The 26,522-nt window shown below is 51.6% G+C and overlaps 2 protein-coding genes across 2 annotated transcripts; both read left to right on the top strand.

Moving 5' to 3' along the window:
* The first annotated feature begins 2,023 nt into the window (after positions 1-2,023).
* LOC119696695 (protein-glutamine gamma-glutamyltransferase K-like) lies at positions 2,024-20,670 on the top strand. Its single transcript, XM_038126497.1, has 10 exons — positions 2,024-2,088; positions 3,894-4,079; positions 5,399-5,502; positions 7,953-8,041; positions 10,158-10,311; positions 14,632-14,910; positions 15,660-15,820; positions 17,983-18,119; positions 19,094-19,376; positions 20,470-20,670. The coding sequence occupies exons 1-10, from the start codon at positions 2,024-2,026 to the stop codon at positions 20,668-20,670; spliced, it is 1,659 nt and encodes a 552-aa protein (XP_037982425.1).
* Positions 20,656-26,180, top strand: TINF2 (TERF1 interacting nuclear factor 2). Its single transcript, XM_038126587.1, has 6 exons — positions 20,656-20,813; positions 21,332-21,539; positions 22,206-22,313; positions 23,084-23,185; positions 24,488-24,583; positions 26,052-26,180. Exons 1-6 carry the CDS (start codon positions 20,794-20,796, stop codon positions 26,178-26,180), a joined length of 663 nt encoding a protein of 220 aa, XP_037982515.1. The 5' UTR covers positions 20,656-20,793.
* Positions 26,181-26,522: the final 342 nt, after the last annotated feature.

Genomic DNA, 26,522 nt, shown 5'->3' with positions numbered 1-26,522 from the left:
AAATGGGGAAATGGGAGTTGGGGTGACTGGTTTGTACTGGTTTATACTGGGAGGGACTGGGAAGGGGAGAGACGGCGGAAAAACGGGGGGAAACGGTGAAAAAACGGTGAAAAACGGGCAAAAAATGGTGAAAAACGGCGAAAAAAATGGTGAAAAACGGCGAAAAATGGGGGAGAAAGGGTTAAAAATGAGGAAAATTTGGGGGAAAAGAGGGGAGATTTGGATTTTGGGTTACTGGTTTGGACTGGTTTGGACTGGGAGGGGAGAAACGGCGAAAAAACGGGGAGAAACAGTGAAAAAATGGTGAAAAACGGGCAAAAAACGGGCAAAAAATGGTGAAAAATGGGGGAAAATTGGGGGAAAATGGGGGAAATGGGAGCTGGGGTTAATGGTTTGTACTGGTTTATACTGGGAGGGGACTGGGAGGGGAGAGACGGCGAAAAAACGGGGAGAAACGGTGAAAAAACGGTGAAAAACACTGAAAAAATGGTGAAAAACGGCAAAAAACGGGCAAAAAATGGTGAAAAATGGGGAAAAATTGTGGGAAAATGGGGGGAAATGGGAGTTGGGGTGACTGGTTTGTACTGGTTTATACTGGGAGGGACTGGGAAGGGGAGAGACGGTGGAAAAACGGCGAAAAACGGTGAAAAAACGGTGAAAAACGGGCAAAAAATGGTGAAAAATGGGGAAAAATTGGGGGAAAATGGGGGAAATGGGAGTTGGGGTGACTGGTTTGTACTGGTTTATACTGGGAGGGACTGGGAGGGGAGAGACGGCGGAAAAACGGGGACAAACGGTGAAAAACGGGCAAAAAATGGTGAAAAACGGCGAAAAATGGGGGGAAACGGGCAAAAAATGAGGAAAAATTGGGGGAAAAGGGGGGAAATTTGGAATTGGGGTTACTGGTTTGGACTGGTTTGTACTGGGAGGGACTGGGAGGGGAGAGACGGCCAAAAAACGGGGAGAAACGGTGGAAAAAACGGTGAAAAACGGGCAAAAAATGGTGAAAAATTGGGGGGGGGAAATGGGGGAAATGGGAGTTGGGGTGACTGGTTTGTACTGGTTTATACTGGGAGGGACTGGGAGGGGCGAAATGGTGGAAAAACGGTGAAAAAATGGCGAAAAAAACGGTGAAAAACGGCAAAAAATGGGGGAAAACGGCAAAAAACGGGCAAAAATGGTGAAAAATGGGGAAAAATTGGGGGAAAATGGGGGAAATGGGAGGTGGGGTGACTGGTTTGTACTGGTTTATACTGGGAGGGACTGGGAGGGGAGAGACGGCGGAAAAATGGGGAGAAACGGTGAAAAAATGGTGAAAAACACTGAAAAAATGGTGAAAAACGGCGAAAAACGGGCAAAAAATGGTGAAAAATGGGGGAAAAATTGGGGGAAAATGGGGGAAATGGGAGGTGGGGTGACTGGTTTGGACTGGTTTATACTGGGAGGGACTGGGAAGGGGAGAGACGGTGGAAAAAACGGGGAGAAACGGTGAAAAAACGGCGAAAAATGGTGGAAAACGGCGAAAAAAACGGTGAAAAACAGCAAAAAATGGGGGAAAACGGCGAAAAACGGGCAAAAAATGGTGAAAAATGGGGAAAAATTGGGGGGAAATGGGGGAAATGGGAGTTGGGGTGACTGGTTTGTACTGGTTTATACTGGGAGGGACTGGGAGGGGAGAAACGGCGAAAAAATGGCAAAAAACGGTGAAAAACGGCGAAAAACGGTGAAAAACTGCAAAAAATGGTGAAAAATGGGGAAAAATTGGGGGAAAATGGGGGAAATGGGAGTTGGGGTGACTGGTTTGTACTGGTTTATACTGGGAGGGACTGGGAGGGGAGAAACGGCAGAAAAATGGCAAAAACGGTGAAAAACGGCGAAAAACGGCAAAAAATGGTGAAAAACGGCGAAAAATGGGGGAGAAAGGGTTAAAAATGAGGAAAATTTAGGGGAAAAGAGGGGAGATTTGGATTTTGGGTTACTGGTTTGGACTGGTTTGGACTGGGAGGGGAGAAACGGCGAAAAAATGGCAAAAAACGGTGAAAAAATGGTGAAAAACGGTGAAAAAACGGTGAAAAACGGCAAAAAATGGTGAAAAATGGGGAAAAATGGTGAAAAATGGGGAAAAATTGGGGGAAAATGGGGGAAATGGGAGTTGGGGTTAATGGTTTGTACTGGTTTATACTGGGAGGGACTGGGAGGGGAGAAACGGCGAAAAAATGGCAAAAACCGGTGAAAAAAGGTGAAAAACGGCAAAAAAAGGGGGAAAAATGGGGGAAAATGGTGAAAAATGGGGAAAAATTGGGGGAAAATGGGGGAAATGGGAGTTGGGGTGACTGGTTTGTACTGGTTTATACTGGGAGGGACTGGGAGGGGAGAAATGGCCAAAAAACGGGGAGAAATGGTGGAAAAAACGGTGAAAAACGGGCAAAAAATGGTGAAAAACGGCAAAAAACAGAGGAAAATGGGGGAAATGTGGGGAGAAAGGGTTAAAAATGGGGGAGAAAGGGTTAAAAATGGGGAAAATCTGGGTTTTGTGTTACTGGTTTGTACTGGGAGGAACTGGGAGGGGAGAAACGGCGAAAAAACGGGGGGAAATGGTGAAAAAACGGCACAAACAGGAAAAAATGGTGAAAAACGGCGAAAAATGGTGAAAAATGGGGGGAAATGGTGAAAAATGGGGAAAAATTGGGGGAAAATGGGGGAAATGGGAGTTGGGGTTACTGGTTTGTACTGGTTTATACTGGGAGGGACTGGGAAGGGGAGAGACGGTGGAAAAACGGGGAGAAACGGTGAAAAAATGGCGAAAAATGGTGAAAAATGGGGGGAAACGGGCAAAAACTGAGGAAAAATTGGGGGAAAAGGGGGGAAATTTGGATTTGGGGTTACTGGTTTGGACTGGTTTATACTGGGAGGGACTGGGAGGGGAGAGACGGCCAAAAAACGGGGAGAAACGGTGGAAAAACGGCAAAAAGGGGAAAAAATGGTGAAAAACGGCGGAAAATGTGGGGAATAAAGGGTTAAAAATGGGGGAAATGGGAGTTGGGATTACTGGTTTGGACTGGTTTATACTGGTCCATACTGGTCTATACTGGTCAGTACTGGTTTATACTGGTCCATACTGGTCTATACTGGTCCATACTGGTCCATACTGGTTTATACTGGTCCATACTGGTCTATACTGGTCTATACTGGTTTATACTGGTCCATACTGGTCCATACTGGTCTATACTGGTCCATACTGGTCCATACTGGTCCGTACTGGTCCATACTGGTCCACACTGGTCCATACTGGTTTATACTGGTTTATACTGGTCTATACTGGTCCATACTGGTCCATACTGGTCCATACTGGTCCATACTGGTTTATACTGGTCCATACTGGTCCATACTGGTTTATACTGGTCCATACTGGTTTATACTGGTCCATACTGGTCCATACTGGTCCATACTGGTCCATACTGGTCCATACTGGTTTATACTGGTCCATACTGGTCCATACTGGTCCATACTGGTCCATACTGGTTTATACTGGTCCATACTGGTCCATACTGGTCCATACTGGTCCATACTGGTCCATACTGGTTTATACTGGTTTATACTGGTCTATACTGGTTTATACTGGTCCATACTGGTCCACACTTGTCCACAGTGGTCCATACTGGTCCATACTGGTTTATACTGGTCCATACTGGTTTATACTGGTCCGTACTGGTCCATACTGGTCCACACTGGTCCATACTGGTTTATACTGGTCCATACTGGTAGCACCCCAGTCCCCACCTCCATTTTACAGTGGTTTATAGCAGCTTAAACCACTTCAAACTGACTTATATTGCTCTATACTGGTTTGTACTGGTTTATACTGGTTTGTGCTGGTTTATACTGGTCCAAAGCGGTTTGTACTGGTTCTTACTGGTCCGTACTGGTTTGTACTGGTCAGTGCTGCGCTGCCTGGGCCTCCCCACCCGCACGGTGACCAACTACAACTCGGCGCACGACACCGACACCTCGCTGACCACCGACATCTACCTGGACGAGGCCATGCGGCCCCTGGAGCGCCTCAACACCGACTCCGTCTGGTACTGGTTTATACTGGTTTATACTGGGTTATACTGGTTTATACTGGGAGGGGGGGAACGGCGAAAAAACGGGGAAAAAAGGGCGAAAAACGGGGGAAAATGGGGGAAATAAAGGGTTAAAAGTGGGGGAATGGGGGTTACTGGTTTGGACTGGTTTATACTGGTTTATACTGGTCCATACTGGTCCGTACTGGTCCATACTGGTTTATACTGGTCCATACTGGTCCATACTGGTCTATACTGGTTTATACTGGTCCATACTGGTCCATACTGGTTTGTACTGGTCTATACTGGTTTATACTGGTCCATACTGGTCCGTACTGGTCTGTACTGGTCCATACTGGTTTATACTGGTCCATACTGGTTTATACTGGTCCATACTGGTCTGTACTGGTCTATACTGGTTTATACTGGTCCATACTGGTTTATACTGGTTTATACTGGTCTGTACTGGTCCATACTGGTCTATACTGGTCCGTACTGGTCCATACTGGTTTATACTGGTCTGTACTGGTCCATGCTGGTCCATACTGGTTTATACTGGTCCATACTGGTCCGTACTGGTCCATACTGGTCCATACTGGTTTATACTGGTTTCTACTGGTCCATACTGGTCCATACTGGTTTATATTGATCCATACTGGTCCATACTGGTTTATACTGGTTTATACTGGTCCATACTGGTCCATACTGGTCCATACTGGTTTATACTGGTCCGTACTGGTCCATACTGGTCCATACTGGTCCATACTGGTCCATACTGGTTTATACTGGTCCATACTGGTTTATACTGGTCCATACTGGTCCATACTGGTTTATACTGGTCCATACTGGTCCATACTGGTCCATACTGGTCCATACTGGTCCATACTGGTTTATACTGGTCCGTACTGGTCCATACTGGTCCATACTGGTTTATATTGATCCATACTGGTCCATACTGGTCCATACTGGTCCATACTGGTCCATACTGGTCCATACTGGTTTATACTGGTCCATACTGGTCCATACTGGTTTATACTGGTCCATACTGGTCCATACTGGTCCATACTGGTTTATATTGATCCATACTGGTCCATACTGGTCCATACTGGTCCATACTGGTCCATACTGGTCCATACTGGTCCATACTGGTTTATATTGATCCATACTGGTCCATACTGGTCCATACTGGTTTATACTGGTCCATACTGGTCCATACTGGTCCATACTGGTTTATACTGGTCCATACTGGTTTATACTGGTCCATACTGGTCTATACTGGTCCGTACTGGTCCATACTGGTCCGTACTGGTCCATACTGGTCTGTACTGGTGCAGGAACTTCCACGTGTGGAACGACTGCTGGATGAAGCGCCCGGATCTGCCGCAGGGCTACGACGGCTGGCAGGTGGTGGACGCCACGCCCCAGGAGACCAGCAGCGGTACTGGGACAAACTGGGACAAACTGGGACGGACTGGGAGGGACTAGGACAAACTGGGAGGGACTGGGAGGGACTGGGATCAAACTGGGAGGGACTGGGACAAACTGGGACGGACTGGGATCAAACTGGGAGGGACTGGGACAAACTGGGACGGACTGGGATCAAACTGGGAGGGACTGGGACAAACTGGGAGGGACTAGGAGGGGATTTGGGGTTACTGGTTTATACTGGGAGGGACTGGGATGGAACTGGGATCAAACTGGGTGGGACTGGGATGGACTGGGAGGGACTGGTTATACTGGTTTATACTGGGTTATACTGGTTTATACTGGGTTATACTGGTTTATACTGGTTTATACTGGGTTATACTGGGTTATACTGGTTTATAGTGGTTTATACTGTGAGATACTAGGATTAACTGGTTATACTGGTTTATACTGGTTTATATTGGGAGATACTGGGAGGAACTGGTTATACTGGGAGGGACTGGGTTATACTGGTTTATACTGGGAGGGACTGGGTTATACTGGTTTATACTGGTTTATACTGGAAGATACTGAGAGGGACTGGTTATACTGGTTTATACTGGGAGGAACTGGTTTTACTGGTTTATACTGGGTTATACTGGGAGGGACTGGGAGGAACTGGTTATGCTGGTTTATACTGGGTTATACTGGCAGGAACTGGTTTTACTGGTTTATACTGGGTTATGCTGGGAGATTTTGGGTTATACTGGTTTATACTGGGAGGCACTGAGTTGTACTGGGAGATACTGGGAGATACTGGTTTATACTGGGACGGACTGGGTTATACTGGGAGATACTGAGAGGGGCTGGTTATACTGGTTTATACTGGGTTATACTGGGTTATACTGGTTTTTACTGGGAGATAGTGGGGTGTACTGGGAGGAACTGGTTATACTGGTTTATACTGGGAGGAACTGGTTATACTGGTTTATACTGGGTTATACTGGGTTATACTGGAAGATTCAGGGTTATACTGGGAGGGACTGGGCGGGACTGGGTTATACTGGGAGGGAGATACTGGTTTGTACTGGGAGGAACTGAGTTGTACTGGGAGATACTGGTTTATACTGGGACGGACTGGGTTATACTGGGAGATACTGGGAGGGACTGGTTATACTGGTTTATACTGGGAGATACTGGGTGATACTGCGTGATACTGGTTTATACTGGGAGGAACTGGTTATACTGGTTTATACTGGTTTATACTGGAAGATATTGGTTTATACTGGGATGGACTGGGCGGGACTGGGTTATACTGGAAGATACTGGTTTATACTGGGAGGAACTGGTTATACTGGGTTATACTGGTTTATACTGGTTTATACTGGAAGATACTGGTTTATACTGGGATGGGACTGGGAGGGGTTTGGGGTTACTGGTTTGTACTGGTTAATACTGGTTTGGACTGGTTTGGACTGGTTTATAACACCTATACTGGTCCATACTGGTCCATACTGGTTTATACTGGTCCATACTGGTCTATACTGGTCCATACTGGTCCATACTGGTTTATACTGGTCCATACTGGTTTATACTGGTCCATACTGGTCCGTACTGGTCTATACTGGTCCATACTGGTCCATACTGGTCCATACTGGTCCGTACTGGTCCATACTGGTCTATACTGGTCCATACTGGTTTATACTGGTCCATACTGGTCCATACTGGTCCATACTGGTCCATACTGGTCCATACTTGTTTATACTGGTCCATACTGGTCCATACTGGTTTATACTGGTCCATACTGGTTTATACTGGTCTATACTGGTCCATACTGGTTTATACTGGTCCATACTGGTTTATACTGGTCCGTACTGGTCCATACTGGTCCATACTGGTTTATACTGGTCCATACTGGTCCATACTGGTTTATACTGGTCCGTACTGGTTTATACTGGTCCATACTGGTTTATACTGGTCCATACTGGTCCATACTGGTTTATACTGGTCCATACTGGTTTATACTGGTCCATACTGGTCCATACTGGTTTATACTGGTCCATACTGGTCCATACTGGTCCATACTGGTCCATACTGGTTTATACTGGTTTATACTGGTCCATACTGGTTTATACTGGTCCATACTGGTCCATACTGGTCCATACTGGTTTATACTGGTTTATACTGGTCCATACTGGTCTATACTGGTCCGTACTGGTTTATACTGGTCCATACTGGTCCATACTGGTCCATACTGGTCCATACTGGTTTATACTGGTCCATACTGGTCCATACTGGTCCGTACTGGTTTATACTGGTCCGTACTGGTTTATACTGGTTTATACTGGTCCATACTGGTCCATACTGGTTTATAGTGGTCCATACTGGTTTATACTGGTCCGTACTGGTCCATACTGGTTTATACTGGTCCGTACTGGTTTATACTGGTCCATACTGGTTTATACTGGTCCATACTGGTTCCAGGCCTGTTCTGCTGCGGGCCGTGCTCGGTGACCGCGGTCAAGAACGGCGAAGTCTTCCTCAAGTACGACACGCCCTTCGTCTTCGCCGAGGTGGGTGGGGCTAATTATGCAAATGAGCCGTTAATTAGCCTCGTTAGTGCCGACGAGTAACGGTGCTGAAGGGCGGTGGGGGGGTGGTTATGCAAATGAGGCGGGTGAATATGGAAATGAGCGGGTGGGAAAAGGGGAGGGGTGCTGCTGGTGGGGTGGGCGTGGCCGGGTTATGCAAATGAGGGGTTAATGAGGCGGGTCGGGAGGTGTGTTTAAGGCTGCTAAGGGGTGGGGGGGTTATTAATTATGCAAATGAGGGGTTTATTATGGTAATGAGCAGGTGAACAACGAGCAGGTGCTCGTGGCTTGAGGTGGTGGGCGTGGTGTTATTATGCAAATGAGGGCTTGATTATGCTAATTTGAAAGTATACCTATTAATGTAGTGGGGAAATGATTATGCAAATGATTTGGCAGTTATGCAAATGAGTGGGTGAACAATTTGTGCACTGGCATGTTGCAGTGGTGGGTGTGGCCCCAATATGCAAATGAGGACTTAATTAGGCTAATCAATAAGTATATTTAATGGTGCTATGTGGTAACAATTAATTATGCAAATGACATTGATAATTATGGAAATGAGCGCCTGGGCAGTAACGATCTGCTGGCAGCTTGAGCTGCAAGGCTTGGCCTCAATATGCAAATGAGGGCTTGATTATGCTAATTAGCAGGTGTAATTAATGGCACCAAGGGGGTGATCGCTAAGTATGCAGATGAGATCGTTATTTATGCAAATGAGCTGTTGAACAACGGAGGCGCACTGGCGGCTTGAGGTGGTGGGTGTGGCCTAAATATGCAAATCAGATCGTTAATTATGCAAATTAGCTGGTGGAAAACGACAAGGCGCGATGGCCTCGGTGCCTTCTGGTGGTGGGCGTGGCCTGATTATGCAAATTAGACTGGGTGCGGGCTGTTTGCGCTAATGAGCAGGGTGCTTTTGTACTACTAACGAGGTGATTAATTATGCAAATGAGCAGGTGAGTGGCAGAGCGGTGTTTCGGCAGCAGTGCCTCTGGTGGTGGGCGTGGCCTCTGTATGCAAATGACACCAGCACAGGTTTGTTATGCAAATGAGAGGCGTGGCAATGGCACTAATGATGGGGTTGTTAATGAGGTCATTAATTATGCAAATGAGCAGGTGAACAGCAACGAGTTATGCTGGCAGGGGCATGGACTGGATATGCAAATCAGGGGTGACTTATGCTAATTACAGGAGTAATGTGAAGGAGGGGAATTAATTATGCTAATGAGGCAATTAATGATGCTAATGAGGTGGATGATCATGCAAATGAGGTGCGCTGGCAGCTGCAGGGACGTGCCCTAATTACACCAACCAGGGGCTAATTACCCTAATTAGGACTTCCAACTAATTCCCCTTATTAGCCGGTCATTGATTATGCAAATGAGCTGATTAGTTATGCAAATGACGCTGGAGATTAGTTCCAAGGTGTACAGGCATGCATAAAACTAATTACACAAAACCCGGGGCTAATTACCCTAATTAGGAGCCATAAACAATCCCTCAGACTGCTGGCTCATTGATTATGCAAATGAGCTGATTAGTTATGCAAATGACCCTGGAGAACAGTGACAAGGTGTACAGGCAGGCATAAAACTAATTACACAAAACCCGGGGCTAATTACCCTAATTAGGAGCCATAACTAAGTCCTCAGATTGCTAAACCGTTGCCTATGCAAATGAGCTCATTAATTATGCAAATTATGCTGGTGGACCATGAGAAGGTGCGCTGGCATCCGTGATGGACGTGCCCTAATTACACAAAACCCAGGGCTAATTACCCTAATTATGACCCGTATTTCCCTCCATTGCTCAGTGGGTGATTAGACATGCAAATGAGCTCACCCTAATTATGAGCCATATTTACCTCCATTTCTCAGTGGGTGATTAGGCATGCAAATGAGCTCATTAACTATGCAAATGAGCAGGTGAACACCCTCAAGGCGCGCCGGCCAGCGCCCCTTCAACCCCCCGAAACCCGTCGCTAATTAAGCAAGAAACCAAACCTAATTAACAGCGCTGACGACTGGGCTGGGGGCGGGGCACGGAAGGGGTCCCGGCGAGGTGATTAATTATGCAAATGAGGCGGTTAATTGCGCAGGTGAACAGCGACAAGGTGTACTGGCAGCGGCAGGCGCACGGCGGCTTCGCGGTGGTGCACGTGGAGGAGCGCGCCATCGGCCGCCGGATCAGCACGCTGGCGGCCGGCTCCGCGGCCAGGGTGGACATCACTGACCAGTACAAGCACCCCGAGGGTGAGTGACCACTGACCACTGAGTGACCACTGAGTGACCACTGAGCACTGACCCAAAAACGGCCGAAATCGGCCCAAAAATGACCCAAAAACGGCCAAAAATGACCCAAAAATGACCCAAAAATGGCCCTGAGTGACCACTGACCACTGACCCCTGAGTGACCACTGAGTGACCACTGACCACTGACCAGTGACCCCTGAGTGACCACTGAGTGACCACTGAGTGACCACTGACCACTGACCCAAAACCAGCCGAAATCGGCCCAAAAATGACCCCAAAATGGCCAAAAATGACCCAAAAATGACCCCTGAGTGACCACTGAGTGACCCTGAGTGACCGCTGAGTGACCACTGACCATTGACCCAAAAACAGCTGAAATAAGCCCAAAAATGACCCAAAAATGGCAGAAAATGACCCAAAAATGACCCCAAAATGGCCCTGAGTGACCCCTGAGTGACCACTGACCACTGAGTGACCACTGAGTGACCACTGAGTGACCACTGAGTGACCACTGACCACTGACCACTGACCCCTGAGTGACCACTGAGTGACCACTGACCACTGACCCAAAAACGGCCGAAATAAGCCCAAAAATGACCCAAAAATGGCAAAAAATGACCCAAAAATGACCCAAAAATGGCCCTGAGTGACCACTGAGTGACCACTGACCACTGACCAGTGACCCCTGAGTGACCACTGAGTGACCACTGACCACTGACCACTGAGTGACCACTGAGTGACCACTGAGTGACCACTGAGTGACCACTGACCACTGACCACTGACCCCTGAGTGACCACTGAGTGACCACTGACCACTGACCACTGAGTGACCACTGAGTGACCACTGAGTGACCACTGACCACTGACCAATGACCCCTGAGTGACCACTGAGTGACCACTGACCACTGACCCAAAAACAGCCGAAATAAGCCCAAAAATGACCCAAAAACAGCCGAAATCAGCCCAAAAATGACCCAAAAATGGCCAAAAATGACCCAAAAATGACCCAAAAATGACCCAAAAATGGCCCTGAGTGACCACTGAGTGACCACTGACCACTGACCAGTGACCCCTGAGTGACCACAGAGTGACCACTGACCACTGACCACTGACCCCTGAGTGACCACAGAGTGGCCGCAGGATCAGCACGCTGGCGGCCGGCTCCGCGGCCAGGGTGGACATCACTGACCAGTACAAGCACCCCGAGGGTGAGTGACCCTGAGTGACCACTGAGTGACCACTGAGTGACCACTGACCACTGAGTGACCACTGACCCAAAAACGGCCGAAATCGGCCCAAAAATGACCCCAAAATGGCCAAAAATGACCCAAAAATGACCCAAAAATGGCCCTGAGAGACCACTGAGTGACCACTGACCACTGACCAATGACCCCTGAGTGACCACTGAGTGACCACTGACCACTGACCCAAAAACAGCCGAAATAAGCCCAAAAATGACCCAAAAACAGCCGAAATCAGCCCAAAAATGACCCAAAAATGGCCAAAAATGACCCAAAAATGACCCAAAAATGGCCCTGAGTGACCACTGAGTGACCACTGACCACTGACCAATGACCCCTGAGTGACCACAGAGTGGCCGCAGGATCAGCACGCTGGCGGCCGGCTCCGCGGCCAGGGTGGACATCACTGACCACTACAAGCACCCCGAGGGTGAGTGACCACTGAGTGACCACTGAGTGACCGCTGAGTGACCACTGAGCACTGACCCAAAAACGGCCGAAATCAGCCCAAAAATGACCCAAAAATGGCCAAAAATAACCCAAAAATGACCCAAAAATGGCCCTGAGTGACCCCTGAGTGACCACTGACCACTGACCAATGACCCCTGAGTGACCACTGAGTGACCACTGAGTGACCACTGACCACTGACCCAAAAACGGCCGAAATCAGCCCAAAAATGACCCAAAAATGGCAAAAAATGACCCAAAAATGACCCCTGAGTGACCACTGAGTGACCACTGAGTGACCCTGAGTGACCCCTGAGTGACCACTGACCACTGACCAATGACCCCTGAGTGACCACAGAGTGGCCGCAGGAGCAGCACGCTGGCGGCCGGCTCCGCGGCCAGGGTGGACATCACTGACCAGTACAAGCACCCCGAGGGTGAGTGACCACTGACCACTGAGTGACCGCTGAGTGACCACTGAGTGACATCACTGACCAGTACAAGCACCCCGAGGGTGAGTGACCACTGAGTGACCACTGAGTGACATCACTGACCAGTACAAGCACCCCGAGGGTGAGTGACCACTGAGTGACCCCTGAGTGACCACTGAGTGACCACTGACCACTGAGTGACCACTGAGTGACCAAGGACCACTGACCACTGACCCCTGAGTGACCCAACCAATGACCAATGACCCAACTCTTGACCCCTTGACCCATCCAATGACCAATGATGCAACCCTTGACCCAACCCTTGACCCAACCCTTGACCCAACCCTTGACCCAACCCTTGACCCAACTCTTGACCCAACCAATGACCCCTTGACCAATGACCCAACCAAAGACCAATCACCCAACCCTTGACCCAACCATTGACCCCTTTGACTCAACCCTTGACCCCTTGACCAAGGACCCAACCCTTGACCCACCCGTGACCAATGACCCAAACCTTGACCAATGACTCAACCCTTGACCCAATCAATGACCCAACCCTTGACCCAACCATTGACCCAAACCTTGACCCAATCATTGACCCAAACCTTGACCAATGACTCAACCAATGACCAAGGACACAACCCTTGACAGAAACCCTTGACTTAACCCTTGACCCCTTGACCCAACCAATGACCAATGACCCAACCCTTGACCAATGACCCAACCCTTGACCACTTGACCCAACCAATGACCAATGACTCATCCCTTGACCAATGACCCAACCCTTGACCAATGTCCCAGCCCTTGACCCCTTGACCCAACCCTTGATCAATGACCCAGCCCTTGACCTAACCAATGACCAATGACCCAGCCCTTGACCTAACCAATGACCAATGACCCAGCCCTTGACCTAACCAATGACCCAACCATTGACCAGTTGACCCAACCAATGACCAATGACCCAAACCTTGACCCCTTGACCCAACCAATGACCAATGACCCAACCCTTGACCAATGACCCAACTCTTGACCCCTTGACCAATGACCCAACCCTGGATCCCTTGACCAATGACGCAACCCTTGACCCAACCCATGACCAATGACCCAACCATTGACCCCTTGACTCAACCCTTGACCCCTTGACTCAACCAATCACCAATGACCCAACCATTGACCCCTTGACTCAACACTTGACCAAAACCTTGACCAATGACCCAACCAATGACCCCTTGACTTAACCCTTGACCCCTTGACCCAACCAATGACCCAACCCTTGACCAATGACCCAACCCTTGACCAATGACCCAACTCTTGACCCCTTGACCCAACTCTCAACCAATGACCCAACCCTTGACCTAACCAATGATCCAACCAATGACCACTTGACCCAAACCATGACCAATGACCCAACCCATGACCAATGACCCAACCATTGACCCAACCATTGACCCAACCATTGACCCCTTGACCAAACCCTTGACCCCTTGACCCAACCAATGACCAATGACCCAACCAATGACCAATGACCCTACCCTTGACCACTTGACCCAACCAATGACCCAAACCTTGAACCCTTGACCCAACCCTTGACCAATGACTCAACCCTTGACCAATGATCCAACCAATGACCAATGACCCAACCCTTGGCCCCTTGACCCAACCAATAACCAATGACCCAACCCTTGACCACTTGACCCAACCCTTGGCCCCTTGACCCAACCAATGACCAATGACCCAACCCTTGACCACTTGACCCAACCCTTGGCCCCTTGACCCAACCAATGACCAATGACCCAACCAATGACCAATGACCCAACCAATGACCAATGAGCCAACCCTTGACCAATGATCCAACCAATGACCAGTGACCCAACCAATGACCAATGACCCAACCATTGACCCCTTGACCCAACCAATGACCAATGACCCAAACCTTGACCCCTTGACCCAACCCTTGACCAATGACCCAACCCTTGACTCCTTGACCCAACCCTTGACCAATGACCCAACCCTTGACCTAACCAATGACCCAACCATTGACCAGTTGACCCAACCCTTGACCAATGACCCAACCCTTGACCCCTTGACCCAACCAATGACCAATGACCCAACCATTGACCCAACCCTTGACCAATGACCCAACTCTTGACCCCTTGACCCAACCAATGACCCAACTCTTGACCCCTTGACCCCGCCAGGCTCAGAGGAGGAGCGCCGCGCCGTCTCCACGGCCACCTCCCACGGCTCGCGTCCCCGGCAGCGCGGCCCGGCCTCGGCCGGCGAGGTGACGCTGACGGTGGCGGCCGTTCGCGCCGTGGCCGGAGCCGAGCTGGAGCTGCGGGCGGCGGTCAAGAACCAAGGGCTGGAGCCTCGGACGCTGCGGCTGCGCTTCTCCCTCTGCGCCGTGCGCTACACCGGCGTGGCCGGAGCCGCCTTCCGGCAGGAGCAGCACCGCCGGACGCTGCCCCCGGGCCAGGGTGAGCCGCTGGTTTGTAGTGGTTCATGCTGGTTTGGTACCGGTTTGTACTGGTTTGGGGTTTTGGGGGGTTTTGGGGCGCCGAAAGGGGGAAAAATGGGGAAAAATCGGTGGGAAAGTTGGATTTTCATACTGGTTTGTACTGGTTTGTACTGGTTTGTACTGGTTTGGTACTGGTTTATACTGGTTTATACTGGTTTATACTGGTTTATACTGGGGGGGACTGGGACAGACTGGGAGGGACTGGGAGGGGGTTTGGGGGGGTTTTGGGGCACCGAAAGGGAGAAAAATGGGGAAAAATCGCGGCTAAATTCAGTGTTTGATACTGGTTTATACTGGTTTGATACTGGTTTGATACTGGTTTGTACTGGGAGGGACTGGGACAGACTGGGACGGGGTTTGGGGGGGTTTTGGGGCACCGAAAGGGGGAAAAATTGGGGGAAATCGGGGCTAAAATCAGTGTTTGATACTGGTTTATACTGGTTTGTACTGGGGTGTCCCCGATGTCCCCCTGGGGGTGTCCCCAATGTCCCCCTGGGGGTGTCCCCGATGTCCCCATGGGTGTGTCCCCAATGTCCCCATGGGGGTGTCCCCGATGTCCCCCTTGGTGTGTCCCCAATGTCCCCATGGATGTGTCCCCGATGTCCCCCTGGGTGTGTCCCCGACGTCCCCCTGATGATGTCCCTACGGGTGTCCCCTGGGGGTGTCCCTGACATCCCTGGCGGTGTCCCCGACGTCCCCCCCCGGCAGAGGACACGGTGACCATGGCGGTGAGCTACAGCGAGTACCAGCCCCACGTGGGCGACCAGGACGCGCTGAAGCTGACGGTGGCGGCGGCCGTGCAGGAGACGGGCCAGGTGCTGGCCAAGGAGCTGCTGGTGCGGCTGCACACGCCCGAGCTCACCCTGACGGTAACGGAAAGCCCCGGAAATTCTGGGGGGACCCCAGAAATTCGGGGGTGACCCCAAAAGTTTGGGGTCGGGCGGGTTTGGGGTTTTTGTAGTGGAGTGGATGAAATCTCCATTGGGTTTAATGGGGGTAGACCTGGTGTCCGAAACTCTCCATTGCTTTCAATGGGGTAGACCTGGTGTCCTTCAATCCCTATTGGCTTTAATGGGGTAGACCTGGTGTCCAAATATTCCCATTTACTTTAGTGGGGTAGACCTGGTGTCCATGAAATCCCAATTGACTTTAATGGGGTAGACCTGGTGTCCTTAAATCCCTATTGGCTTTAACGGGGTAGACCTGGTGTCCAAATGTTCCCATTGACTTTAATAGGGTAGACCTGGTGTCCATGAAATCCCAATTGACTTTAATGGGGTAGACCTGGTGTCCTTAAATCCCTATTGGATTTAACGGGGTAGACCTGGTGTCCAAATGTTCCCTTTTACTTTAATGGGGTAGATCTGGTGTCCTTAAATTTGTAATGGCTTTAAAAGGGTAGACCTGGTGTCCAAATGTTCCCATTGACTTGAATGGGTAGACCTGGCAGCCATAAAATCCCCTTTGACTTTACTGGGGGTAGACCTGGTGTCCAAAACTCTCCATTGCGTTCAGTGGGGGTAGACCTGGTGTCTTTGATTCCCCATTGGCTTTATTGGGGGTAGACCTGGTGTCCCTAAATCCCTGTTAACTTCAAAGTGTAGACCTGGTGTCCCTAGATGCTGATTAGGTTTAATGGGAGTAGACCTGGTGTCCCTAATTCCCCTTTGGGTTTCATGGGGGTAGAGCTGGTGTCCCTAAATCCCCAATGGAATTAATGGGGTAGACCTGGCATCCCTAAATCCGTGTTGACGTCAATAGGATAGACCTGGGGTCTGAAATTCTCCACTGACTTTAATGGGGGTAGACCTGGTGTCCAAAACTCTCCATTGGCTTTCATGGGTAGACCTGGTGTCCATAAAATCCCCACTTTTATTGGGGTAGACCTGGTGTCCAAAAGTTCTAATTGACTTTAATTGGGGTAGACCGGGTGTCCTTAAATCCCCATTGGAATGCATGGGGTAGACCCGCTGTCCCTAAATGCTCATTAGGTTTAATGGGGTAGGCCTGGTGTCCAAAATATTCCATTGACTTCAATGGGGTAGACCTGGTGTCTGAAATCCCTATTGCCTTCAATGGGGTAGACCTGGTGTCCAAAATTCTCCATTGACTTTCATGGGGATAGACTTGGGGACAATAAAAACCCTATTGACTTCAATTGGGTAGACCTGGTGTCCAAAGTTCCCCATTGGCTTAAATGGGGGTAGACCCCGTGTCCGAAATCTCCATTGGCTTTAATGGGGGTAGACCTGGTGTCCCAAATTCTCCATTGACTTTTATAGGGGTAGACCTGGTGACAATAAAATCCCTATTGACTTCAATGGGGGTAGACCTGGTGTCCAAAGTTCCCCATTGACTTCAATGGGGGTAGACCTGGTGTCCAAAATTCCCTATTGGCTTCAATGGGGGTAGACCTGGTGTCCAAAAATCTTCATTGACTTGAATGGGGTAGGCCTGGTGTCCAAAATTCCCTATTGACTTCAATTGGGGCAGACCTGGTGTCCAACATTTCCCATTGCCTTCAATGAGGGTAGACCTGGTGCCCAAAATATTCCGTTGACTTCAATGGGGTAGACCTGGTGTCCGAAGTTCCTATTGGCTTTAATGGGGGCAGACCTGGTGTCCAAAATTCCCCATTTACTTCAATGGGGGTAGACCTGGTGTCCAAGGTTCTCCATTGGCTTCAATGGGGGTAGACCTGGTGTCCAAAATTCCCCATTGACTTCAATGGGTAGACCTGGTGTCCAAAACATTTTGGGGCAAAAATTGTCAATTTTTGGTTCAAATCCTACAATTTTCATGCTAAAAATCATCATTTCCTGAACAAAAACAACATCATTTCAGGCTAAAAATGAGAAATTTGGGCTCAAACACAAGAACCTGGGCGCGGGAAATGGGATTGTAGGGTTAAAAATGGTGAAAAAAGGGGATTTTTATTTAAAAATTGATTTTTTGGGGGTAAAAAACGGGATTTTGGTTGGGATTTTTTTTTTTTTTGGGTTGAAACCGGGGGATTTTGGGTGTCCCGCAGCTGCTGGGCCCGGCCGTGGTGGGCCAGGAGGTGGCGGTGCAGGTGGTTTTCCAGAACCCTCTGCCGGAGCCGCTGAACGGAGCCTCGCTGCGCATGGAGGGCGCCGGGATCTCCTGCCCCAAACCGGTGTCGCTGGGGTGAGACTGGGAGGGACTGGTTTATACTGGGAGGGACTGGGAGGGACTGGGAGGGACTGGTTCGGACTGGGATGGGGTGGGAAGGGGAGAAAAGGGGAGAAAATGGGGAAAAATGGGCGAAAAATGGGTGAAAAATGGGTTAAAAATGGGGTTAAATTCGGATTTGGGGTTACTGGTTTGTACTGGGAGGGACTGGGAGTTACTGGTTTGTACTGGGAGGGGCTTTGGGAGGGACTGGGAGGGGATTTTGGGGTAACTGGTTTATACTGGGAGGGACTGGTTTATACTGGGAGGGGTTTCTGGGGTTACTGGTTTATACTGGGAGGGGTTTGGGGTTACTGGTTTATACTGGGAGGGGATTTTGGGGTAACTGGTTTATACTGGGAGGGACTGGTTTATACTGGGAGGGGTTTCAGGGGTTACTGGTTTATACTGGGAGGGGTTTCAGGGGTTACTGGTTTATACTGGGAGGGGATTTTGGGGTTACTGGTTTATACTGGGAGGGGTTTGGGGGTTACTGGTTTATACTGGGAGGGGGTTTTGGGGTTACTGGTTTATACTGGGAGGGACTGGTTTATACTGGGAGGGGATTTTGGGGTTACTGGTTTATACTGGGAGGGGTTTGGGGTTACTGGTTTATACTGGGAGGGGTTTGGGGTTACTGGTTTATACTGGGAGGGGATTTTGGGGTCACTGGTTTATACTGGGAGGGGTTTCAGGGGTTACTGGTTTATACTGGAAGGGGATTTTGGGGTTACTGGTTTGTACTGGGAGGGGATTTTGGGGTTACTGGTTTATACTGGGAGGGGTTTGGGGTCACTGGTTTATACTGGGAGGGACTTGGGGGTCACTGGGACGAACCGGGACCGCTCTATCTCAAACTGGGCTGTACCGGGAGCCCGTTTTCCCCCTATACTGGTTGATACTGGTCTATACTGGTCTATACTGGTTGATACTGGTTTGTACTGGCGCAGGTCCGTGGGGGCGGGGCAGACGCTCCGGCTCAGCCAATCAGTGACGCCGCTGCGCGCCGGACAGCGCCGCCTAGCGGCCACGCTGGAGAGCGCCGCCCTGCCCCCCCTGCACGGCAGCGTCCAGTTCCAGGCGGCCGCTGGGGATACTGGGAGCACTGGGAACCTCACTGGGAGCGCCGCGAACCTTACTGGGAGCACTGGGAACGCGGCCAGGGGCAGGAGGAGGAGGAGGAGGGGGGGGGAGGCCCGGCGGCAGCACGGGGGGGTGAACTGGGAGCGCTGGGTTGGACTGGGAGGGGTTGGGGGTCATACTGGGAGCACTGGGAGGGGACTGGGGTCATACTGGGAGCACTGGGAGGGGACTGGGGCCATACTGGGAACACTGGGAGGGGTTTGGGGCCATACTGGGAACACTGGGAGGGGTTTGGGGCCATACTGGGAGCACTGGGAGGGGTTTGGGGTCATACTGGGAGCACTGGGAGGGGACTGGGGTCATACTGGGAGCACTGGGAGGGGTTTGGGGTCATACTGGGAGCACTGGGAGGGGACTGGGGTCATACTGGGAGCACTGGGAGGGGGACTGGGGTCATACTGGGAGCACTGGGAGGGGTTTGGGGTCAAACTGGGAACACTGGGAGGGGTTTGGGGCCATACTGGGAGCACTGGGAGGGGTTTGGGGTCATACTGGGAGCACTGGGAGGGGTTTGGGGTCATACTGGGAGCACTGGGAGGGGACTGGGGTCATACTGGGAGCACTGGGAGGGGACTGGGGCCATACTGGGAGCACTGGGAGGGGACTGGGGTCATACTGGGAGCACTGGGAGGGGGACTGGGGTCATACTGGGAGCACTGGGAGGGGGACTGGGGTCATACTGGGAGCACTGGGAGGGGACTGGGGTCGTACTGGGAGCACTGGGAGGGGTTTGGGGTCATACTGGGAGCACTGGGAGGGGTTTGGGGTCATACTGGGAGCACTGGGAGGGGACTGGGGTCATACTGGGAGCACTGGGAGGGGACTGGGGTCATACTGGGAGCACTGGGAGGGGACTGGGGTCATACTGGGAGCACTGGGAGGGGACTGGGGCCATACTGGGAGCACTGGGAGGGGTTTGGGGCCATACTGGGAGCACTGGGAGCCATACTGGTCCATACTGGTCCATACTGGGAGCACTGGGAGGGGAACTGGTCCATACTGGGAGGGGTTTGGGGTCATACTGGGAGCCCTGGGAGCCATACTGGTCCATACTGGGAGCCATACTGGTCCATACTGGGAGCCTTGGGAGCCATACTGGGAGCACTGGGACCCATACTGGTCCATACTGGTTTATACTGGTCTGTACTGGTCCATACTGGTTTATACTGGTCCATACTGGGAGCCCTGGGACCGCCCCAGTCCGCCGATGACGTCGCCGCCCCGCGGTGACGTCACTTTCCCGCCCGCCAATAAAGCGCAGTTCAAAACCCGGCAGCGAGTGACGTCATTGAATGGGCGGGGCATGCGGGAAAGCTGGGAGCCTGCCGCGGATTGGCCGAAGCGGCGGCCAATGGGGAGCGAGCGCGGGCGGGGCGCGGGATGATGACGTCACTTCGGGCGCGCCGCGGCCGCCGCCGTTACCGGAGGGTGCCGAGAGCGGCCTGGGCCGCGGCGGGGGCCGGGGGGCGGAAGTGACGTCACGGAGAGCGCGGGGAACCGGCTGGGGATGGGCGGGAGTGACGTCAGGTGAGGGGGAGGGGGACTGGGACGGACTGGGATGGACTGGGATGGACTGGGAGGGAACTGGGATGGAGTGGGAGGCATCTGAGTTGAACTGGGCCATACTGGGAGGGACTGGGAAGGAACTTGGAGGGCACTGGGATGAACTGGGAACTTACTGGGCCATACTGGGATGAACTGGGAGGGACTGGGATGGACTGGGAGGGATCTGAGTTGAACTGGGCCATACTGGGAGGGACTGGGAAGGCACTGGGCCATACTGGGATGGACTGGGAATGGCTTTCAGGTTACTGGGAGGGACTGGGATGGGCTGGGCAGTGGATTTGGGGCTACTGGGATGAACTGGGAGTTACTGGTTTGGGGTTTGGGGTTACTGGGATGAACTGGGATGAACTGGGAGTTCCTGGTTTGGGATTTGGGGTTACTGGGATGAACTGGGATGAACTGGGAGTTACTGGTTTGGGGTTACTGGGATGAACTGGGCCGAACTGGGAGCTCACGGCCCCTCCCGGTCTCTCCCCCAGCCCCTCCCCCTCCCTGCGCCTGGCCCTGGCCGGGGCCTGGTGGGCGCTGAGGGGGCGTGGCCTCCTGGGGAGCGGCCCCGGTGGGCGTGGCCTGGACGGGCGTGGCTGGGGGCGGCTCCTGGCGCTGCTGGAGGCCGTCGGGGGCGGGGCCCCGGGGCTGCTGCTGCCCCAGCACCGGGCGCGGCTCAGCCTGGGGCTGAAGGCACAGGTAGGCCACGCCCACCCGGCGCGGGACACGCCCACTCATCGCCAGGCCACACCCACTCGCTGCCAGGCCACGCCCACCACTCTAAATCCTGCCTGCTGCGGTTATTAATGAGTTTAGGCCACGCCCACATTGCCCCCAGGCCACGCCCACCATGTTTAAGGCCACTCCCACTCGTCTAAGCCACGCCCATTGTGGAGGTTGAGTTTAGGCCACGCCCACCCCTCCAAATCTCACCTGGCGTGGCTAATAATACATTTAGGCCACGCCCATTTCACATTAGGCCGCGCCCACTCCCTGCCAGACCACGCCCACCCACTTAAGCCATGCCCACTGCAGCTATTTACATATTTTGGCCACGCCCACCCCTCCAAACCACTCCCATATTGCCTATTGATGGGTTTAGGCCACACCCACTCCATCCAGGCCACGCCCATTCCTCTAAACCCCGCCCATTGCAGCCATCATGATGTTTAGGCCGCGCCCACTCCACCCCAGGCCACACCCACCCATCTAAACCCCGCCCATTTGCCTTTTAAAGACACATCTGCTCTCTAGGCCACGCCCACCCCTTTAAACCCCGCCCCCTTTCCTTCTACGGGCACTGAGCCTTTTGGGCCACGCCCCCTCCCCGAGGCTCCTCCCCCCCAGCCTGGCCCCGCCCCCCAGGTGGTGGCGTCGCTGCTGCGGGAGCTCGGCCCCTCCCCCGCCGTGCTGGACGCGCTGGATTGGCTCTTCCCGGAGGGGGCGGGGCCGGGGAACGGCCACGCCCTCGGGGTGAGACTGGGAGGGACTGGGAGGGCTCTGGGGCCATACTGGTTTATACTGGGATGAACTGGGAGGGACTGGGAGGGCTCTGGGGCCATACTGGGATGAACTGGGATGGACTGGGATGAACTGGGAGGGACTGGGAGGGCTCTGGGGCCATACTGGTTTATACTGGGATGAACTGGGATGAACTGGGATGGACTGAGTCCATACTGGTTTATACTGGGATGAACTGGGATGAACTGGAAAGGCTCTGGGGCCATGCTGGTTTATACTGGGAGGGCTCTGGGCCCATACTGGTTTATACTGGGATGAACTGGGAGGGCTCTGGTGCCATACTGGTTTATACTGGGATGAACTGGGATGAACTGGGGCCATACTGGTTTATACTGGAATGAACTGGGAGGGCTCTGGGGCCATACTGGTTTATACTGGGATGAACTGGGAGGGACTGGGCCCATACTGGTTTATACTGGGATGGACTGGGAGGGACTGGGGCCATACTGGTTTATACTGGGATGGACTGGGAGGGCTCTGGTGCCATACTGGTTTATACTGGGATGGACTGGGAGGGCTCTGGTGCCATACTGGTTTATACTGGGATGGACTGGGAGGGCTCTGGTGCCATACTGGTTTATACTGGGATGAACTGGGAGGGCTCTGTTTCCCCTCTAACCCCTCCCAGAGGGGCGTGGCCAAGCCCAGCCCCACCCTCCTCCTCTCCCCGCCCCCATATACGGCTAAACGGAGGCGTGGCCTGAGTCAGGCCCCGCCCCCAGACGCTGCAGGGGCGCCCCCTGGTGGCCGTGGCCGAGGAGCACTTCCGGGAGCAGGTGCTGGGAATTCTGGGAAGTGGGCGGGGCCTGGAGCCCTTCCTGCAGGTGAGACCAGTACGGACCAGTACGGACCAGTACGGACCAGTAACCCCGCCCTGGCCCCGCCCAGCTCATCCCAGTATGAACCAGTAACCCCGCCCTGACCCTGCCCAGCTCATCCCAGTATGAACCAGTAACATCCCAGCTCATCCCAGTACGGACCAGTATGGCCCAGTGCCCTCCCAGTCCCTCCCAGTTCACCCCAGTTCCCTCCCAGTATAAACCAGTCCCTCCCAGTTTGATTCCAGCTCCTCCCAGTCCCTCACGATACCTCACAATTCCCCTCCCAGTATAAACCAGTAACCTCCCAGTCCATCCCAGCCCCTCCCAGTTTGATCCCAGTCGCTCCCAGTCCCTCCCAGTTTGATCCCAGTTTATCCCAGTCCCTCCCAGTTTGTCCCAATCCCTCCCAGTTTCCTCCCAGTCCCCCCCAGTGGTTCCCAGTCCCTCCCAGTCCCTCCCAGTTTGCTTCCAGTCCCCCCCAGTCCCTCCCAGTTTGATCCCAGTCGCTCCCAGTTGCTCCCAGTTTGTCCCAGTTTATCCCAGTTTGATCCCAGTTTGATCCCAGTTTGATCCCAGTCCCCCCCAGTCCCTCCCAGTTTATCCCAGTTTGCTCCCAGTCCCCCCCAGTGGTTCCCAGTGGTTCCCAGTCCCTCCCAGTTTGCTCCCAGTCCCCCCCAGTCCCCTCCCAGTGCGTCCCAGTCCCTCCCAGTTTATCCCAGTTTGATCTCAGTCCCCTCCCAGTTTGTCCCAGTTTGCTCCCAGTCCGTCCCAGTCCCCTCCCGGTGCGTCCCAGTCCCTCCCAGTTTATCCCAGTTTGATCTCAGTCCCCCCCAGTGTGTCCCAGTTTGATCCCAGTCCATCCCAGTCCCTCCCAGTTTGCTCCCAGTCCATCCCAGTCCCTCCCAGTTTGCTCCCAGTCCATCCCAGTCCCTCCCAGTTTGATCCCAGTCCCTCCCAGTCCCCCCCCAGTGTGTCCCAGTTTGCTCCCAGTCCCCCCAGTGCCCCCCAGTTTGCTCCCAGTCCCCCCCAGTGCCCCCCAGTGTGTCCCAGTTTGCTCCCAGTCCCCCCCAGTGCCCCCCAGTTTGATCCCAGTCCCTCCCAGTGTGTCCCAGTTTGCTCCCAGTCCCCCCCAGTTTGTCGCAGTGTGTCCCAGTTTGCTCCCAGTCCCTCCCAGTCCCCCCCAGTGTGTCCCAGTCCCTCCCAGTCCCCCCCAGTTTGTCCCAGTTTGATCCCAGTCTCTCCCAGTCCCTCCCAGTCCCCCCCAGTCCCTCCCAGTCCCTCCCAGTTTGATCCCAGTCCCCCCAGGAGTACGGGCGCCCGTTCTCCCGCGCGCTCTCCCGCCTGTTCCTGGAGCTGCTGCGGCGCCTGGAGAGCGCCCTGCCCCCACCCGACCTGCGCCAGGTGAGCGGGGCGGGGCCTGCGGGACACGCCCACCCCCTAAACCACGCCCCTCCTCTGGGTGGCCACGCCCCTTTTGCCTTATATGGAAAGAACGGGCCGGAATTGATGGGAGGGGCACGGAATTGATTAAAATCGGGGGAAATTAATTAAAATCAGGAAAAATTAATTAAAATCAGGTGAAATTAATTAAATTAGCCAGAATTAATTGGAATCAGCCGAGTTAATTAAATCAGGAAAAATTAATTAAAATCAGGTGAAATTAATTAAATTAGCCAGAAATAATTGGAATCAGCCGAGTTAATTAAAAGCAGGAAAAATTAATTAAAATCAGGGAAAATTAAGTAAAATCAGGCAAAATTAATTAAATTAGACAGACCTTTTTAAGATCAGCCAAATTAATTAAAATCAGGAAAAATTAATGAAAGTCAGGCAAATTTAATTAAATTGGCCAGATCTAATTAAAATCAGACAAAATAATTAAAGCAGGAAAAATAATTAAAATCAGGAAAAATTAATTAGATTCAGGCAAAATTAATTAAATTAGAGAGAATTATTTAAGATCAGCCAAATTAATTAAAATCAGGAAAAACTAATTAAAATCAGGCAAAATTAAATAAATTAGAGAGAATAAATTAAGATAAGCCAAAATAATTAAAGCAGGAAAAATTAATTAAAATCAGTCAAAATTAATCAAATTAGCAGAATTAACTAAAATCAGCCAAGTTAAATAAAATCAGGAAAAATTAATTAAATTAGCCAGATTTAATAAAATCAGCGAAATTAATTGAAATCAGGAAAAATTAATTAAAATTGGGCAAAATGTATTAAAATCGCTGAAAAATTTTTTAAAATTGTGGAAAATTGAGGTAAAATTAACAAAAATGTCGGAAAATTAATAAAAATGACGCAAAATTAATTCAAAATTTACAAAACTTTATTGAAAAATTGATGAAAATGGCCAAAAATTCACCGAAATGACACAAAATTCGCCACAAAACAGCGAAAAATTCACCTGAAATTAATGAAAATCATCCGAAAGTCGCCCAGAAATAACGAAGCCCGCTCAAAATTAACAAAAAGGACAGAAAATTAAACCAAAATTAAGAAAAATTCGCACTAAATTCACCCAGAAATTCGTGGAAGTCTCCCCAAATTCAGCCAAAATGAACAAATTTCACCCACAATTGACAAAAATCACCCCAATTTTACCCAGAATGAAGAAAAATCGCTCAGAATTCACCCAAAATTGACAAATTCCCCCAAAATTCCCCCAAATTGACCCCAAACCTCTCCCAATCCTCAAAATTTCCCCCAAATTTCCTCCAAATTTTCCCAAAAATCCTCAAAAATTCCCCCAAAATTCCCCCAACATTGGCCCAAATCCTGCCCGCATCCCTTAGCCCCGCCCCTTTTAGCAAACCCCGCCCCTTTCGATTGAGCCCCGCCTCCTTTTCCTTATATGGTGCAGCTGGAGCAGCTGTGTCGAAGCCACGCCCCTCCGGGCTCCAAGCCACGCCCCCTCCCTCGCCTGCAGCGTTATTTCGCCGAGGTTCGCCACGGCCACCCAGGTAGGCGGGACTTAAAGTGGGCGGGGTAATGATATGCAAACTTAGTTTTTACAAGCTGTAAACTCCGCCCACAGTGCCTGTTCCACGCCCACTCCCGCCTAAGAAAACCACGCCCACGTGAGTAGCCACGCCCACAACCGTGTTTCTAATTTACTTGCTAATTAAGCTGCTAATTAATGCTTATGAACTCATTAATTCAGGATAAAGCCCCGCCCCCGCCGCCGCAGGCTCCGCCCCCTCCGCTTCTCCCCCTACCGTGAGTGGGGCGAACCATTCTAATCGGGGGGGGGAACGCTGGAGCAGCCAATGAGGTTTTGGGGGACATTTTATGAGCCAATCGCAGCCGAGCACGGCGGGAGAGGGGTATGGCG

This window comes from Motacilla alba, unplaced genomic scaffold, assembly GCF_015832195.1.
Source record: "Motacilla alba alba isolate MOTALB_02 unplaced genomic scaffold, Motacilla_alba_V1.0_pri HiC_scaffold_35, whole genome shotgun sequence".
NCBI lineage: Eukaryota > Metazoa > Chordata > Aves > Passeriformes > Motacillidae > Motacilla > Motacilla alba.
This window is presented reverse-complemented; position numbering and strand designations above follow the sequence as displayed.